The 15,895-nt window shown below is 37.3% G+C and overlaps 2 protein-coding genes across 5 annotated transcripts; one reads left to right on the top strand and one right to left on the bottom strand.

The window, feature by feature from the left end:
• Nucleotides 1-543: 543 nt before the first annotated feature.
• LOC149387314 (protein CHROMATIN REMODELING 35-like) lies at nt 544-7,058 on the bottom strand. Of its 3 annotated transcripts, none has more exons than XM_089624323.1 (13): nt 6,882-7,058; nt 6,686-6,737; nt 6,055-6,413; nt 5,580-5,639; nt 5,250-5,498; nt 4,976-5,077; nt 4,799-4,864; nt 4,484-4,525; nt 4,177-4,398; nt 3,659-3,817; nt 2,735-3,355; nt 839-1,923; nt 544-756 (listed from the first exon to the last, which is right to left on the bottom strand). In XM_089624323.1, the coding sequence occupies exons 1-13, from the start codon at nt 6,885-6,887 to the stop codon at nt 753-755; spliced, it is 3,027 nt and encodes a 1,008-aa protein (XP_089480449.1). In that variant the 5' UTR covers nt 6,888-7,058; the 3' UTR covers nt 544-752. The 3 variants fall into 3 exon arrangements, with proteins under 3 accessions (XP_089480449.1, XP_089480448.1, XP_089480447.1); XM_089624322.1 differs by having other exon boundaries at nt 4,973-5,077; XM_089624321.1 differs by having other exon boundaries at nt 4,955-5,077.
• A 3,501-nt stretch (nt 7,059-10,559) lies between these two features.
• SAE2 (SUMO-activating enzyme 2) lies at nt 10,560-15,817 on the top strand. 2 transcript variants are annotated; one of them, XM_089623233.1, is made up of 12 exons: nt 10,560-10,617; nt 10,807-10,864; nt 10,959-11,048; nt 11,764-11,847; nt 11,927-12,145; nt 12,392-12,493; nt 12,607-13,065; nt 13,167-13,393; nt 14,048-14,141; nt 14,237-14,419; nt 14,533-14,630; nt 15,072-15,817. In XM_089623233.1, the coding sequence occupies exons 2-12, from the start codon at nt 10,832-10,834 to the stop codon at nt 15,412-15,414; spliced, it is 1,932 nt and encodes a 643-aa protein (XP_089479359.1). In that variant the 5' UTR covers nt 10,560-10,617; nt 10,807-10,831; the 3' UTR covers nt 15,415-15,817. The 2 variants fall into 2 exon arrangements, with proteins under 2 accessions (XP_089479359.1, XP_089479358.1); XM_089623232.1 differs by lacking the exon at nt 10,560-10,617 and having other exon boundaries at nt 10,661-10,864.
• Nucleotides 15,818-15,895: the final 78 nt, after the last annotated feature.

Here is a 15,895-nt window from a genome sequence, read left to right on the forward strand (position 1 = left end):
TCGGTGGAACAAATGAAAATCGAGGTCAGATTTGAAGGTGTTTATTGATTAATAAGACTCTTTAGATTAAACGTGAAAATTCTGTTAAACAAGCATTAAAAGTGGATCATTGGTTGACTTTTTCATTTTGATTCTTTCAGTTTATATAAAACCAACGTTAAAAAAAAATAAGGGCAATTTAGGTAGAAAAAACACGTCTGATTTTCCAGCTCACCCATATTGGCTATTCTGCAAAAGTTTCTCAAAGGTTGGCTATTTTGCAATCTAAACGTTTGGACATGACTAGTTCGTCTAATTTTTTGTTTTTTATTAAATCATTTAGGTTTAGCTCGAAAAATGCGAGTAAAATGACAATCAAAGGGAATACAAGAGATGAAAGATCAAAATTTTAAGCTATGCGACGAAAAATCATGGAAGTTAAGAGAGCGAGAGTAGAGGAGAGTGCGAGGGAAAATGAGAATTTGAAGCTTCGTTTGGAACAGAAAGTGCGAGAAAAATTGAAAATAAGAGAGAAGATAAAAAAGAAGAAACAATATAACTAGCTGAATAGTATAACCAAGTTAAATTACATTAGATTAAAGCAATTCTCTACAGAAAACAGATTCTAAATTAAAACACTGATACTCTCTTTCAGGCCAAGAATTTGTATATCTACAGCTTCCTTTCAAAATACGTGGAAGCTGCAGATTTCCAAAAATACCAAAATGCTTATATATATACCTAAACCTCCAGATAGATTAGAGTCTTACAGTCTACCTGAAAAAAAAATAATAATAAATTATTAGACCTGAAAGTCATTATTTTCTCTCGTGTAAAAACAAAAAGAAGAAGTACTAACCTTCTGTACAAGACCTTGATATCTTTCTGAAGCCTGGGATTCCCTTCCAAGAACTCGTCGCCACAATCTCGGACATCGACTTTTTCGATCTCAAAATCTCTGTAACCACAGTGCTCTCTCCACTCGAACCAGGTCTTCGAAATCATCTCTTTTCTGGTGCAAGTCTCGTAATCTCCGACCTCCGGCGAGTCGGCCGCCACGAGGCGGTAAGCCACGACTCGCTTCGTCTGGCCGGGCCGGAAAGCCCGCCCGATCGCCTGCCGAGTCACCGACGGGTTCAGATGAACGTCCGTGATCACGATCCTCGAAGCCCCGACCAACGAGATTCCCTCGCCGCAGGCCTTGATCGACCCGAAGAACACTCTCGAGTGCTCCGACCCGTTGAATCGCTCCACCGATATCTCTCTCTCCTCGGATTTCGACTTCCCTGAGACAACGAAAATCTCGCGGCCGAGAGACCAGCCTTTTTCTTTCACCGCGAGTCTCTCCAGAAACTTCAGCTGGCTCAAGTACTGCCCGAAAACCAGAAGCTTCTCTTTCTTCGCCTCGCAGAGGTTCAGGATGCTCAGGAAGAATTTCGCCTTCACTCCCTCGTCCAGATCGGAAGCTTCTAGAATCTCGTCGATCTCGTCCTCCGTGACTACCTCGCCGTCGTGGAGCGATCGGAGGCTCGGGTGGAGATATATGGCGCTCCGGACAAGCTTTGCCTTGAAAGTCGCTGTCGCCGGAAACGATTTCGTGACCTTCTCGGCCTCGTTTCTCTGCTTCGGGCTAGGGTTTAGGAGGACAGCGAAGTCGACCAGGCCGGGGAGGTCGCCGGAGAAGTCGCCTTTGTAGTAGTGGAGGACGTCTCTGGTCAACTCTCTCAGGTCATTTATGACGGAGACTTTTCGCCGGAAATCGCCGTCCCGGTTCAGCTCGTTCTCCACCGCCTCGTGGAAGTTTCCGGACATGGCTGCTTTGCTCTTGAGACGCGCCACGATGGCTCTCGAAGTTTCCGACTTCAGGAAATTCGGCCGCACGAGGTCAAGGACGTTGAACACCTCTTTGACGTGGTTCTGGTACAAAGTCCCTGACAGGACTACCTATAAGGAGATAAACTTTCATGGATACTAATTTTCAATTACTTTTGAAATGGAATTTTTGAAGAAATTGGACAAGTCTTTTTTTTTTTTTTTTTTTCTGTTCTTGGAGAGTTAAAATAATAACCAAATAAAAATTACACCAGCTATTAGAGAATAGACACAGAAAAGCAGAATATCATGCGAAAACAGAACAAAAAACCAGATCAAACACAGATAACAGGGATAACTTGCACATAAAGTTATGATGAATGGCATTGGCGTCAACAACAAACACACGAGTTTATCCTTGGTTCAGATCATAATCCAAGTCAGATCATATAAAATCAGATCACTGAAACTAAATCTTTCAAACTGTGCTTCCTGGTATCACGCTCTCAAACTCTCAGTGTGTTTCCCATATGATCAAGACTCGTTTTGACTCTCAATACACAAGTGAATTGATGAAACAAAATCTAACCCGAGGTGTGTTTGTATAGCCCATCACACTCGGTCACAATCCCAACTGTTTCAGCTAAACTCAATGAGGCACTGATGCTCCGTTGAATTTCGCAGATGAAAATACGCGGGTCACGAAATACATAATTACGCCGGCTGATAGATAATAGACGCAGACAAACAGAACAAAAAAAAACCAGATTAAACACAGTTAACAGAGACAACTTCCACAGAAAAGTTATGATGAATGGCATTGGCACCAAGAACAAAAACACAAGTTTATCCTTGGTCCAGATCATAACCCAAGAATTAAAGTTCGGTCGAATTTCGGCAAATCGATAAACCACAAACAAATAATCGTAAGAATTAATCTGACCTTCCTCGGCGTTCGAACCATGGAGAGAGCTCGGAAGATATCCGTGCCGTCGTTCCTGGGCGTGTGTCCCTCGTCGAGAACGAGAACCGACGGAACGCTCAGCAGTATCTCCCGGCACGACTTCGAGGCGGGCGAGTCGTCGGGATCGCAGACGATGCACGAGAACTGCTGGTAGCTGAGGAAGAGAACGCTCCGGCTCTGCTCCCACAGCTCCAGAACCTCGAGCTGTTGGGCTCGGCTCTCTTTCTTGGCGGTGTCGTAGAGAGGGACGTCCTCGACCTGCCATATCCCAAACTCCTTCTTCCACGTCGACACGATCCCCTTCGGGAGCACCACCAGAGGCCTCGCCTCGGGTTGCTTGGCGAGGAAGCTTTGTATGAAGCAGATTATCGTGAACGTCTTTCCGGACCCGGGCGCGTGGGCTAGGATACAACCCCCGGGGTCTCGGCCCAGTAAGTTTCTAGCCAGGAATTCGAAGCCCTCTCTCTGGTGGGGCTTCATGTTCTTCGAGTGCCGCGGATGGGCGTGTATCTCGTCCGGGGCTGTGTCGTCTCGGTCGATTCTGATCGAGTCTGTCTCGGTAGAGTTTCGCGATTGGATGTACGTTCGAGAACTCTTTTTCTGCAGTTAAGAATAAATAGCGAAGACAATAAAAAGACTAAAAAACTAAGACTTGTTTAATCCTTCTTTCATCTGCTAAAACTAAGTTTACTTTTTGGTACTTGGAGTTGACCGAAAAATACAAAAAGAAGAACTTTTTTTTAGGAAAATTCTGAAGAAAAAAAAGTAAGCCAGGTCTGTACTTGTTTGGCTGTAGATACTAGATAGTGCTCTTCGTAGTTATGACCATTGAAATCACCGTTCTCATAAGTGATTAATTCAAAATTTCAGTGAAGAAATAAACTTCATCCGCAGTTTATTTACCTTGTAATATTGGAATTCGAAAATCGTCTCGATTCTTCGGCCGATAAGTCCACAAACGCGGCAAACATGGCCGAGATCATCCTTTAGAATATAAGAATGCTCACAAGCTTCTTTTTTCACACTCACTTCTTTCTTGGGTGACGGATCAAGACTTGCATTCTGAAGAAGAAATAGTAACATAAATTAATTTGATGTACAAAGTATCAAGTTTGAAAATTGCAAAAGAAAAATAAAAAATAGCCAAATTTCGCATACGAATTTTAGACAGTTAGCACCAAACTAATTGAAATTTGTAAATTGGTTAAATTGGCCAAAGCTTGTCTAAAGTTAGTGAAATAAATAAAGTAAGATGTGCAAGTGCCAATGTAGTTTTGATTATTTTATTAATCAATTATTTTTATCAATTGATTGTCCATTCCTTCATCAACAAAAGCTATGTTAATGAAGGAATGGACAATCAAGCAATTTAGTAAAAATTCAAGAAATATACAGAATTTATTCCTTTAGCTGGAAGATACCTTGCAAAGTTCTTGTCCCATCAACAGTTCATTCCAAAGATCTTCAAGACAATCCTCTCGATTACTAATTTGATGATTACTGTCTTCATCTTTTTGTACCCCAACATAAACACCTTTATCTCTCTTTTTCTCTTTCTCTTTGGCTCTCTCTATTTCAGTTTCAATTTCCAATGCCGGAGTTGCGTCTTCTACAGAAATTCCAGGGCTTTCATGCTCCATAACCTGCGGAGAATGATTTGATCAAAGCAATCAACACACATTAATGAAATGTTGTTTAATTATATAGTTTTATTTTTAAAGCACAAACCTCTTCATCTTCGACCGGAGCCTTTTCTCCGCGCCCCCCAATCTGCAGCAAAACATGAAAAAAAAAAACTTACATTCGGATTTTATATTATAAATAAATAAAAACACTATTCAATAGTGTTCATGAAGTGATTAAATTAGTTTCTGAAATTAACATTTTTGTCCCCGCTGACTTCAGGAGGAGTTTCTGTACAAATGTTCTAAAATCTGCGAAAAGCAACACCAATGTGCTGTCGGAACTTATTCTATAAATAAGAAGGAAATTACTCAAAACCACACGACATGATGATCTTAAAATTTGGTTAACGAAACTAACATTTTCCTCCTCAATGACTTCGGGATAAAATTCTGTACAGATGTTTGTATTCGCATGCTCTTCAATCTGCAAAAAGAAAAGAAAAAATATGACTAATGTGGTAGTGGAAGTTATTAGAAGGGAAATAAAAGACGCGTATTAGTTTATGAAATGGAAATTTTTGTCCTCGTTTACTACGGGATGAGTCTCCGGCAGAAAGTTTGTTTCTTCGCGATGAATCTCTCTACAAATGTCTATTTCTTCTTCCCAAGCTTTACTTTCCACGTGCTCTATTATGACCTGCTCAAAATACAATCTCAAACACGTAACTTTTTAGAGTGTTCTTATGAACCACCATCAAGACAATAGAAGAAAAATAGAAATCTTGAATAAGCAAGCCGATAGGATATAAGAGAGAGAGAGAGAGAGAGAGAGAGAGAGAGAGAGCTTTGTTGATTTTCAGTTACCTTACCTCTTCATTCTTCGCCGAAGTTTCTTTATGGCATCGATTCAACACGGAATTTCGAGAAAAAGCACTACTTCGTTCATCACCGTCTTTCTCCTCCTCGTCCGAATCCGAGTCAATAATAATCTCAACTTTCAACTTCGACATTGGACTGTCGTTTCTAACACTCTCATCCTCTAAGTCGATGACATTTTTGGGGACAAACTTTGAGATTTTCATCCTTTGTTCCCAAATCTGCTTACTTTGAGCAAAAATCTGCAAATGTAGCACCAATGTCACATTAAGGGTGTGTTTCAAACTTTTATGTGACATGATTAAGGTAATTTCGAAATCAACATTTTCGTCCTCGTTTAGCCCCCGAACTTTGCTATCCACATTCTCTCCAACCTCTCCAATCTGGAAAAAGAACAACAATAATAAGAACTTCAATGTCGCATTGGAAAGTCAATAAAAAAAAAGGACATGGCATGGTGATTGATTATGGTTTTAAGGAACTAACATCTCTCTTGTTATCAATTTTCAGATTAATTTCAGCACAGTTGTCTATTTTTTCTTCCCAATCTTTGATGTCCATTTCCTCTATGACGTGCTCAAAATATAATCTTAAACACATCCAGACAAAGTATAAATTTGCAGTCATGGGGCAAATTAATAAACAAAAAATATTCAGGGAGACATATAAAAAAAATATGATTTAGACTTAAATGTTAAAATTGGTAAAAAAAAAAAAATTATTATCAAAAGTTAACGAGTGTAAGGAAACTAAAACTGTGTTACGTTTTGAACATTTGTTTAATACTCAGATTTCTACCTCTTTGTTCTTCGGCGAAATCGCTCGATTCAATGCGACATTTCGAGAGAGACCACCTCTCTCTTCCTTGTCCGATTCCAAGTCAACGCTCACGGCTTTCAGCTTCGACGTTGGAGTGTTGTTTCCAACACTTACACTATCCAAGTCATCGACATTTTTGGGCACAGACTTCAAATTCAGAGGCCTCTTAAAAAAAATGGCCTCGATGTCTTTTGCGACACTGCCGAATTTTCCTTCTCTCAACTCCATTTGAACAAGAGAAATGCTTTCGTCGGACTCGCTTGCGAGAGAAGCCACTCGGTCGAAATGGTTCGCTCCGGTTGAGTATTTAGCCTTTTTTAGTGTATTCATACACGAACCTTTGGAAAGAGAACAAAAATTATTGTAAAATAAATACCTTCTATTATTCTATGACTTTATCGAACATGTAAATAGCCATGTAACAATAGAAACTAACTCTACAATCTTCAAAAACTCAGCTCTATTCTATCGTGAAAAAAATATTTAAAAAAAAAAAAAATCCAAAACTAAGTTAAGTCAGAGGAAAGACTTTTGAATTGTAAAACTAGGTTTTGAGTAATAACTAAATAAATAAATAACGAAAAAAAATAGCAATGAAGCTCATCAATACCTGACGAAGAGTCTTGTTGTCGCTTCATTTCCTCTTCTCCTAAACAACTTGACTATGATAAGAAGAAAGAGAAAAACTATATGATTAGACCAAAAAAATCCATAAAAGCAAAATCAGGGTGAAAAAGTAGTCTCATTGACGTAAGAAAATGCTGTAAAGCTTGATGAGAGACATGGATGTGGAAAAAAAAAATTACTCGCATTGAGAAGAAGATGAATGAATCTCTGGTTATTTTATTTTTGCACTGCCTGGTTTGTTTTTGAGTTTGTGATTCAGAGAAGAAGACGAAGGAGCGAGAGACTAGACAGAATGAGAAATGATCGGACGAAAGAGTAAAGAAGTGCAATAGACGACTTGTTTTTTCTCTTGAAGTGGCAACAGGCTTTATTGATTGCATATATTTCTATATACATATATTAAATATATATCTATAGATATAATTAAATAATGTTTGAACCCCAAATAAGCTTGGTTTGGGTGTCCAATTTTTAAACTAGAGAGACCTTGCGCGAGAAAAGCAAAAATTCAATTTTTAAGGGGGTAAAGTAATTAAATAGTCAATTTAAAATTATGAATTTGAAAAATAGTCAAGATTTGTCTTAATTTAATGAAATAGTAAAAATATACAGTAATCTAGTTTTAAAAAAAAATTGACTCCTAAGATTTTTTTTTTAAAGTGATAAAATGCTTATAATAATTGTCAAAATTTTTAATCTTGATGGTCAAACAAATTTTGAAAACGTTAAATTTTTTTACTTTGTTGAAAAATTGAAACTTTGATTATTTTGCTAATGAATAAGTTTCAAATGGTTATTTTTTTCCTTTTAAAAAACGCAATAGACGTTTAAATATTATATTTTGCGCTTAATTATATAAATGATAATATGATATCTGTTGTATGATGTAAAAATAATTATTTTGAAAAAAAAAATGTTTGTAACTTGCTGACAGTCTTATTGTTGTGAAGTGACTATGACCGTGTGCTAGAGTAGGGGTAAGTGGGTGAATTGCAATAATAAGAATAAAATTGCTACCTTAAACGCATGTAAATTTTTAGGATACTTTTTTTACTATTTTAAAAAAAATATAGATAACAAGTCAGTTTAGACGTTAAAAATTATTATATAACTAACATTCGGTAAATAGCCACAAATATGACTTGGTATTTCTATTTTGTCTTTTCATTTAAATAAAATGATGGTATATTTACGTCAATTTAAACGTGTAAATACGTAAATTTAGATATTTACCAAATGCTGGTAAATATCAATCTCAATTAGTAAATATAGATACCTAATGGATCACTAGAAAAAAATTGACCAAAGTTTATTAATTGATTTTTATTTTAAAACTTACGTGATATAAAGATATATAAATTTTTAAGGACCAAAATATCATATTTGTCTTGGATTCCGTAATTATGGGACAATTGGGTCAGTAGCTAAACAGAACATCTTTCTTTTAAAAACACGTCAATGTTTCATTTTATTAAGAGAACGTCCGAAGTAAATTAAATTAAATTTTTCTAGTTACTTGAATTGGGCAAAGTAATTTCAATTAACTAGAAACAGTTAAGGAAAATGACTTTATCTAGTAGTACTTTTAATATTTTTGACCAACAACTACCAAAGTATAACTTAGGACACTTCTACTAGTGAGTTTCATGTGAAATGACTTTTTTACCCTTACTTTATTTTTTCCTTTCTTTCTGAGTCTTCTTCATTCATCCACACACACCCTTTTTTTTTTTTATCAGAGAGAATAAGAATTGGGGGCAGAGGAGTGAAGAAGATGGTGACGTAAGAATGTTTAAAAATGCCCATCTTTACTCCCAGACACAACTCATCACTTTCTCCCTTCATCTCGGCTCAAAATTTAATATCCGATCTCTTCAAGCGGCACTATGGCCGTCGTCCCGGAGATCTCAGCCCGGATGCACTTCGTGTGGACCCTGTATGCTTCAAACCTCACCGTAGCTCGGTGTTGCACATACAGCCTATGACGCCGGTATTGGAGGTTTCGGAGTCACCGTCGCCATACATGGTCGCGAGCGCCAATGAGGGTACGGCCACATGCCAGGAGGTCGAGGACGAGCCCGCCGCTTGCCGTGCCCTTCTCAAGGCTCTTCGCCTGCGCCGACCCTCCTCCACCCAGTTACAGCTCGTCGTGTCAAAACTCCCAAAACTGTTAAGTGTAATCTTAATTTTTTGTGTGTTATTTTAGTTAAAGCTATTTTTCTGTTTTGTGCTTAAATAATGGATCATGTGTCCTGTTAGTGGTTAGTTATTAGTAGTGTGTTAGTTTGTATTGATTTGTTATTTGGACCGAAGAACATGAGAGATCTAATGGGAATTAACATCTTGATGAACTCTACTATTGTTAAGGCTTTGGATTTTTTTCCCTTTGTTCTAATGGCCAAATGTTGATTATTAGTATTTAGGAGTTGGTTGGTCTAACCCATAAATGACTTCATGATTGAGATTTGTTGGCCTATCCCTTAAATTATTGCAATGATTCTAAAATGGTTTAATAAGGAATTCTAATGGCCAATATTTGTAAACGCACTGGGTGAATTCTAATTAGGAAAAAAATACGAAGTAAAAAACTAACCTGAGCGCGGATGCAATTACAATAATACATATATGATTTGATTAGTTTGACTTTGTGTTACTGGTTAAAAATGTTTAGATACGAGTGATTTTTTTTAACATAACAACTAGATTCAATTGCAATATATCTACATTTTTATGCAATTGTAGACATGCATGTAATTGTAGACACATGTGTCAATAATTTCGATAATATAAACATGTATGTCTACAAATCATTTGTATATATAATTTATGTAATTGTAGACATATATGTCTACAAATTTATGTAATTGTAGACACGTATGGCCAGTGACGGAGCCAGAAAAGCCCATCAGGGGGGGCTAATTTGAAAAAAAAAATTCAGGGGGGGCTTGATTGTAAAAAATTTATAAAAATTGGGCCAAAAGTATAAATTTTCAAGGGAAAAAATGTAATTTTTTTTAAAATAGGCAAAAAGTGCAAAAAAAAAAAAATTTGAGGGGGGGGGGGGGGGGGGGGGGGGGGGGAGGGGGGACTTAAGCCCTCGCTGGGCCTATACTGGCTCCGTCACTGCGTATGGCTACAATATTCGTAATTGTGACTTTTGGACGTGACGTTGTCGTCAAACTCGCTGGAGAAATTGAATTTAATGTATAGAGATAAGAAATCAATGACGGGAATCAAATCGGAGTAATCTTGCAAATGCGGTGGAAGAGATTGAAAGAGAATAGAGAGATGAAATAATAAAACAGAAAAATAAAGAAAAAACAGAGAGAAAAAAGAAAAATAATGTAAAGAAAATAAATTTTAAAGTAAAAAAGGGCATTGCACATTAAACATACTACTAAAAATGTCAAAAACTATGCTTTGACATATTTTGATCAAAAGTATTAAATTAGAGGCGATTTTTCAATAAAAGGATTGATTAATTGCAACAAATTAATCATATTGGCTTGTTATTTAAAATTATGCTTAATTTTTAGTGGCTAGTTCGTACAAACTCTTTTTTTTTTTCCAACTTCATTAGAAAAAAGTACTTTTTTTTTTCAAGCTCTCATTTCAATTTTTTTTTTAAAGAGAGCTCTCAATTTAATTTAGTTCAGTTTGATTTCAGTTTCAATCAAAGCCACGTATCTCAATGGTAGTACAAAGTGTTTTATTATGCTCCAAAACATAATTATAATCTCCAATCCTTATAATCAATGCGAAGTTTTCATTGAATTTTATATTTTCTATATTGTTATTTCATTTCTCTGTTTGTCTCTGAAAACTCATTTTTCTTGGCGCCTCCAAAGTCCAGAACTAGCCGCCTCTCTCTCTCTCTCTCTCTCTGGAGAAGAGCGAGATTCTTTGGCGTCACGGGTTCGATTCCCCACGAACCCAACAACACTTAAATTATAATTTTTTTTTCCCCTTTCAAGTCTCTCAACGACTGTGCAGTTTCCTCTTTAATTTAAAAATAAATTCCATGAAATAAATTATATTCGTCTTTCAATTCACGCTACTTCTTCTTCTTCCTCTTCTTCTTCTTTGCCTCTCTCTCTTCCTTAGGGTCTGAACCTTCATCGGCTTTTCCATGGCGTCAGAGAAGGATATTTCCGCAATTAAGGTATCTCCTAGCCAAATCTGTCCGAAACCCTAAGTTTATGAGCATGTTACTGTTTGGATTTTGAGGTTTGGGGTTTAAATTATGGTTTTTTTAGGGCGCAAAAGTGCTTATGGTTGGAGCTGGTGGTATTGGCTGTGAGCTTCTCAAAACTCTCGCGCTGTCTGGCTTTGGAGATATTCATATCGTAAGTGATTATAATTTTTATATTTAAATGTAGAGTGATTCTTGCTTCTCTGTTTACCTGGTTTTATTACGCGTTTTCCACTGTTTTTTGTGTTATTTTTCCCTGTTCTAAATTGTATGTGCACTTCGTATATTGCTTTCACCTAGATTTTTTTATTTTATTTTATTTATTTTTTTAGATTTTTACTTTGCATATTAGCTTATCTTTTTTTTAAAGATGGATTTTTCTTATTTTTTTTTTTAAGTTTACCGGTGTATTTGTAATCCTAAGGTTGAAAATGTATCGGTCGTTTTTGCACTATTGTTCATTTGGTACCGAAATAGAAAAGAAAAAAGAAAGACAATGTGTGAAAATTCTGTGCTCATTTCCTTAAATGATTCTTTAATACTTTTGGTATATGAACTGCTTAACATAAATTTATGGACTCGTTAGTCTGCATTTGAAAGAGATAGGAGTATATGCATTAACGAAATGATACCAGTCTTTGTTTGGCACGCAGAACGCCACATTTTTTTTGCATTATATGTCATTAATTATGAACTAAATATTGTACTCTTATGTGTCTTTTTGGCATAGTTAATTGTCTGCTCAGTTGTGATCTATAAGGTTTTTCCAGACTATCTACATCGTGTGTAGTCATCTAAACAAACATCGTATTAATATAATCTTTTTTTCGTTTCTTTTTCATCTCACTAACTGTTATGCTTACTTGCAGATTGACATGGACACCATAGAAGTCAGTAACCTCAACCGGCAGTTTCTATTTCGACAATCACATGTTGGGCAATCGAAGGCCAGAGTGAGTACATTGCCGACTTTTCTGCGTTTTGAACGTGTATTGCGTATGAAGTATCAGGCTGATAAGTGTTCCCAACCAGGTTGCTCGAGATGCCGTCTTGAAGTTTAGGCCCCACATAAGCATTACACCATATCATGCAAATGTCAAAGACCCAGACTTCGACCTGGAATTCTTCAAACAGTTTAACGTCGTTTTGAATGGACTTGACAATTTAGATGCAAGGAGGCATGTTAATCGTCTGTGCCTCGCTTCTGGTGTTCCGCTGATTGACAGTGGGACCACTGGGTTCCTCGGACAGGTAATTATTGAATCCGGTGCTGTTTTTGGGTAACATGTTTTCCCAAGATGATACAGAGATTTTTAACCTTCATATTGTTCTCTGTGCTTCTTTGCCGTGCTCTGGTCATTCAACCTTAGAACCTATGATGAATGGTCGTTTATCTGCTGGGAGAAATGTGTGGCTTGTAGAATTTGAATTTGATTTCCACAACATTTAATCTGTAGCATTCATTCTCACTTGTGCACGTGTGTCTATTGGGAACAGGTCTCACTGCATATTAAGGGGAAAACGGAATGCTACGAGTGTCATCCTAAACTGGCTCCCAAAACATATCCCGTGTGTACGATTACAAGTACCCCGTCGAAGGTGTTGATGGCTACTATATTCTTTCCATGCCCTTGATCTGTTAAGCTTCTCTTGCAATACCAATGTGTTCGTTTACACTGGCTGACTGTAATTTTTTATATTTTATTTTGCAGTTTGTACACTGTATTGTATGGGCAAAGGACCTTCTCTTTGCAAAGTTTTTTGGGGACAAGAACCAGGAAAATGATTTAAATGTGCGCTCCGGTGAGTCAGCTAGCTCGTCTGATCACGTGGAAGATGTATTTGAACGCAGAAATGACGAAGATGTTGAGCATTACGGGAGAAGAGTGTACGATCATGTATTTGGATACAATATCGAAACAGCTCTGTCTAATGAGGAGACATGGAAAAACCGAAATAGACCAAAGCCTATATACATCAGGGATGTCCTTCCTGATGGGACAGCTCAAGGAAATGGGAATTCAGAGAAAAACTGTACAACCAATGATTCGGCTTCATTATCTGCTATGGCGCATCTGGGGATGAAAAATCCACAAGACATATGGAGTCTCAAGGAAAATTCACAAATTTTCATCGAGGCTCTGAAATTATTTCTCCTTAAAAGAGAAAAGGTTCAGTTTTTACCTCTCTGATCGTTAACTTCAAAACTGTTTCCTCCTATTTTAATTGGAGCTCCTGAATTTACTTTTCGAGGCATGTTGATGTTTGACAGGAAATTGGGCACCTGACATTTGATAAGGATGATCAATTAGCTGTTGAATTTGTAACTGCAGCGGCCAATATCCGCGCTTGTTCTTTTGGGATTGCTTTGCACAGTCTTTTTGAAGCGAAAGGTATTGCTGGTAATATTGTCCATGCTGTTGCAACTACTAATGCCGTCATCGCCGGTTTGATTGTTATCGAGGCAATCAAGGTCCTGCAAGATACAAAGATTTATAGGTTTGCATTTATTTCCTTGACTACATTTTACTGCATGTGTTTTTGTTTTTATTTTTGTCAACCTTTTTTTGTTGTGAAATTTGTTGGTTTTTTTATGTTAGCGTTGAATAAATATCACTCTTTATAGAAACTAATTATTGTTTTTATTGATCCATCCTTCTAGGGATCAGAAATCTACATCTTTTTTCATAATTGGGAAAAAAAATTAACCTGGACTAGTATTTGGTATGGGCATTTTGTGCAGCTAATTGCTAAATTTTCTCTCATGAATGTCATTATTTATTTACTCCTTTCTTCTGGATGAATATTCTCACGCGGTTCCTTATTCAATCCTTTTAAAGTCGTTGGATTGTCTTCTCCATTCGAGAACTTATTTTTTCTTCCTCTCCCTTACGAAGAGTAACTAGCTGCAATCCATTACTTGAACGAAACTAGATCTTATGGAAGCGTTGTGTGCCTTGCCAAAGCACAGATCCTTTCTAATTTTTATGGCTTATCTTCGCGATATTTAGCTCAAAATTGGATAGTGCCGTTAAGCCTATAACTGTCGTTATGGTTTCATGAAAACGTTTAATGACTAACAATAGTTTTTTTTTTTTTTTTTTTTTCTTCTCATATTAATCTATTTTCTACACCATGTAAATTTATGTATAGGTCGACATATTGTCTAGAATATCCAAAAAGAAAGATGCTACTCATGCCAGTAGAGCCATTTGAACCCGTCAAATCTTGCTATGTTTGTTCTGAGGTAATCTAGTTTTCAAATCAAAATACTTGCTGATCCTTTTGTTTGCACCTGAAAAAGAACTTTTGATCCAATAACTCTAATGTGATCATACACAGACACCTTTGACGCTCGAGATAAATACTAATCGTGCCAAGTTGAGGGACATAATATACAAAATTGTGACGCCCAAGCTTGGGATGAGTGCACCGACTGTTATGAATGGATCAGAGATCCTCTACGAAACTGGTGATGATCTCGATGAGGACTTGCTAGCATCTTATGCTTCAAAGGCTGATAAGGTAGTCCATTTTATAGTTCGGAGATGACTTGATGTTGCTTTAGTTTTAACGCTGATTATTTGTGTCTTCTCTATCCTCGATGTTCGTCCCTCATCTTTGCTATAAATTCTTAGGTCCTTTCCGAGCTCCACTGTCCAATTGTCGGAGGTTCAATGCTAACCGTGAGCGATCTTTATCAAGAACTGCGTTGCACTGTCAATATCAAGCACAGGTTTTTTTTTTTATCCTTCATGGCTGAGCATCCACATATGTTGAATAAATTATCTGGTGCTACAACCTACAACTTTAATTCGTGTCTTGGAACTTGTATATATTTCATTTGGATGTCTTTGGTGATCGGTATGTGCATTCAAGTTTGTTCTGCTTTGCACACACAACCCTTTTATGCGTCAAACCCTTAGAACATAGGAGACCAAGGAATGAGAAATTCCCGAGTCTCGTCCCGCTCAGTGCAAGATCGGAGTTCCCAATTTTATTTTCGAAGCTAAACCTGTGCCTTATTTAATTAAAATTATTATAGAAAGGCAAAATGGGAGTCTGTTGGGCTTCCCATCCCGTCCATATGTCCTGTTTACCGCAGAGCAAAATTACATAGCTTTCTTAGTAGAGTTTCTATAAACTACGTTCTGAATCTTGACGGGTCTTGTAACAGAGAAGAATTCGATGAGGAGAAAGAACCCGACGGGATGGTTCTTTCTGGATGGAATCAAGCTCCCTCAGTGGAGACCAACGGCAAGAAATCCGTCGACGGTTCCGGAAGCTCCTCCGCGGCCGCTGAGAGCAACAACGCTGAAGAAATCTTACCGGGAAAGAAAAGAAAATACCCGGAGGCCACTGGGGACGGGAATCCGAACAACGCCGTGTCTTCAGAAGCCGCCAAAGGCAAGAAGAAGCTCGAGGTTCTCGGTGACGATGACAACGATATCGACTGTGTCGCGATCGATGTCGCTGATTTCAACTCCGCCACCGCAAACAAGAAGACACGTCAGCAATAGTGTTGATGGTGGTAAGGATTTTTTTTTTCCCTAAGTTTGAAATTAGGGAAGAAATTTGTGCTGATATTCTTTTGGTGATCAGAAGAACTGTTCTTGGTAGGTCTTTGATTTTTTTTTTTTCCTTTTTTTTTTCTAGTCATGTAATCTAGGCGAGGGTTAATTGGTTGGCCTTTAGATTATTCTCTCTTTTTTTGGGTGATCGATGTAACGGGTAAACGAATTGTTGGTGTATTCTTCTTCTTCCTAGCTCAGTTGACAGAGGGAAACTAGAGAACGTTTAGAGCGATGATTTAACTTACGGAAATGACCTTTGACATGAAATCTGTGATCCAAATGACCGCCATTAATCTTCATACCGTGTGTTATGGTTTTTAATACTTTTCAACCGAAGAGTTGGATTTGATATCATGGAATGATTATTTGGTTTAAAAGAGTCTTTTGCACTAAATTTGAAGGGAAGAAAATCTTTGGTGTTTTTTAA

This window comes from Urtica dioica, chromosome 8, assembly GCF_054948205.1.
Source record: "Urtica dioica subsp. dioica isolate 48M chromosome 8, U.dioica_male_clone48M_v1_H2, whole genome shotgun sequence".
NCBI lineage: Eukaryota > Viridiplantae > Streptophyta > Magnoliopsida > Rosales > Urticaceae > Urtica > Urtica dioica.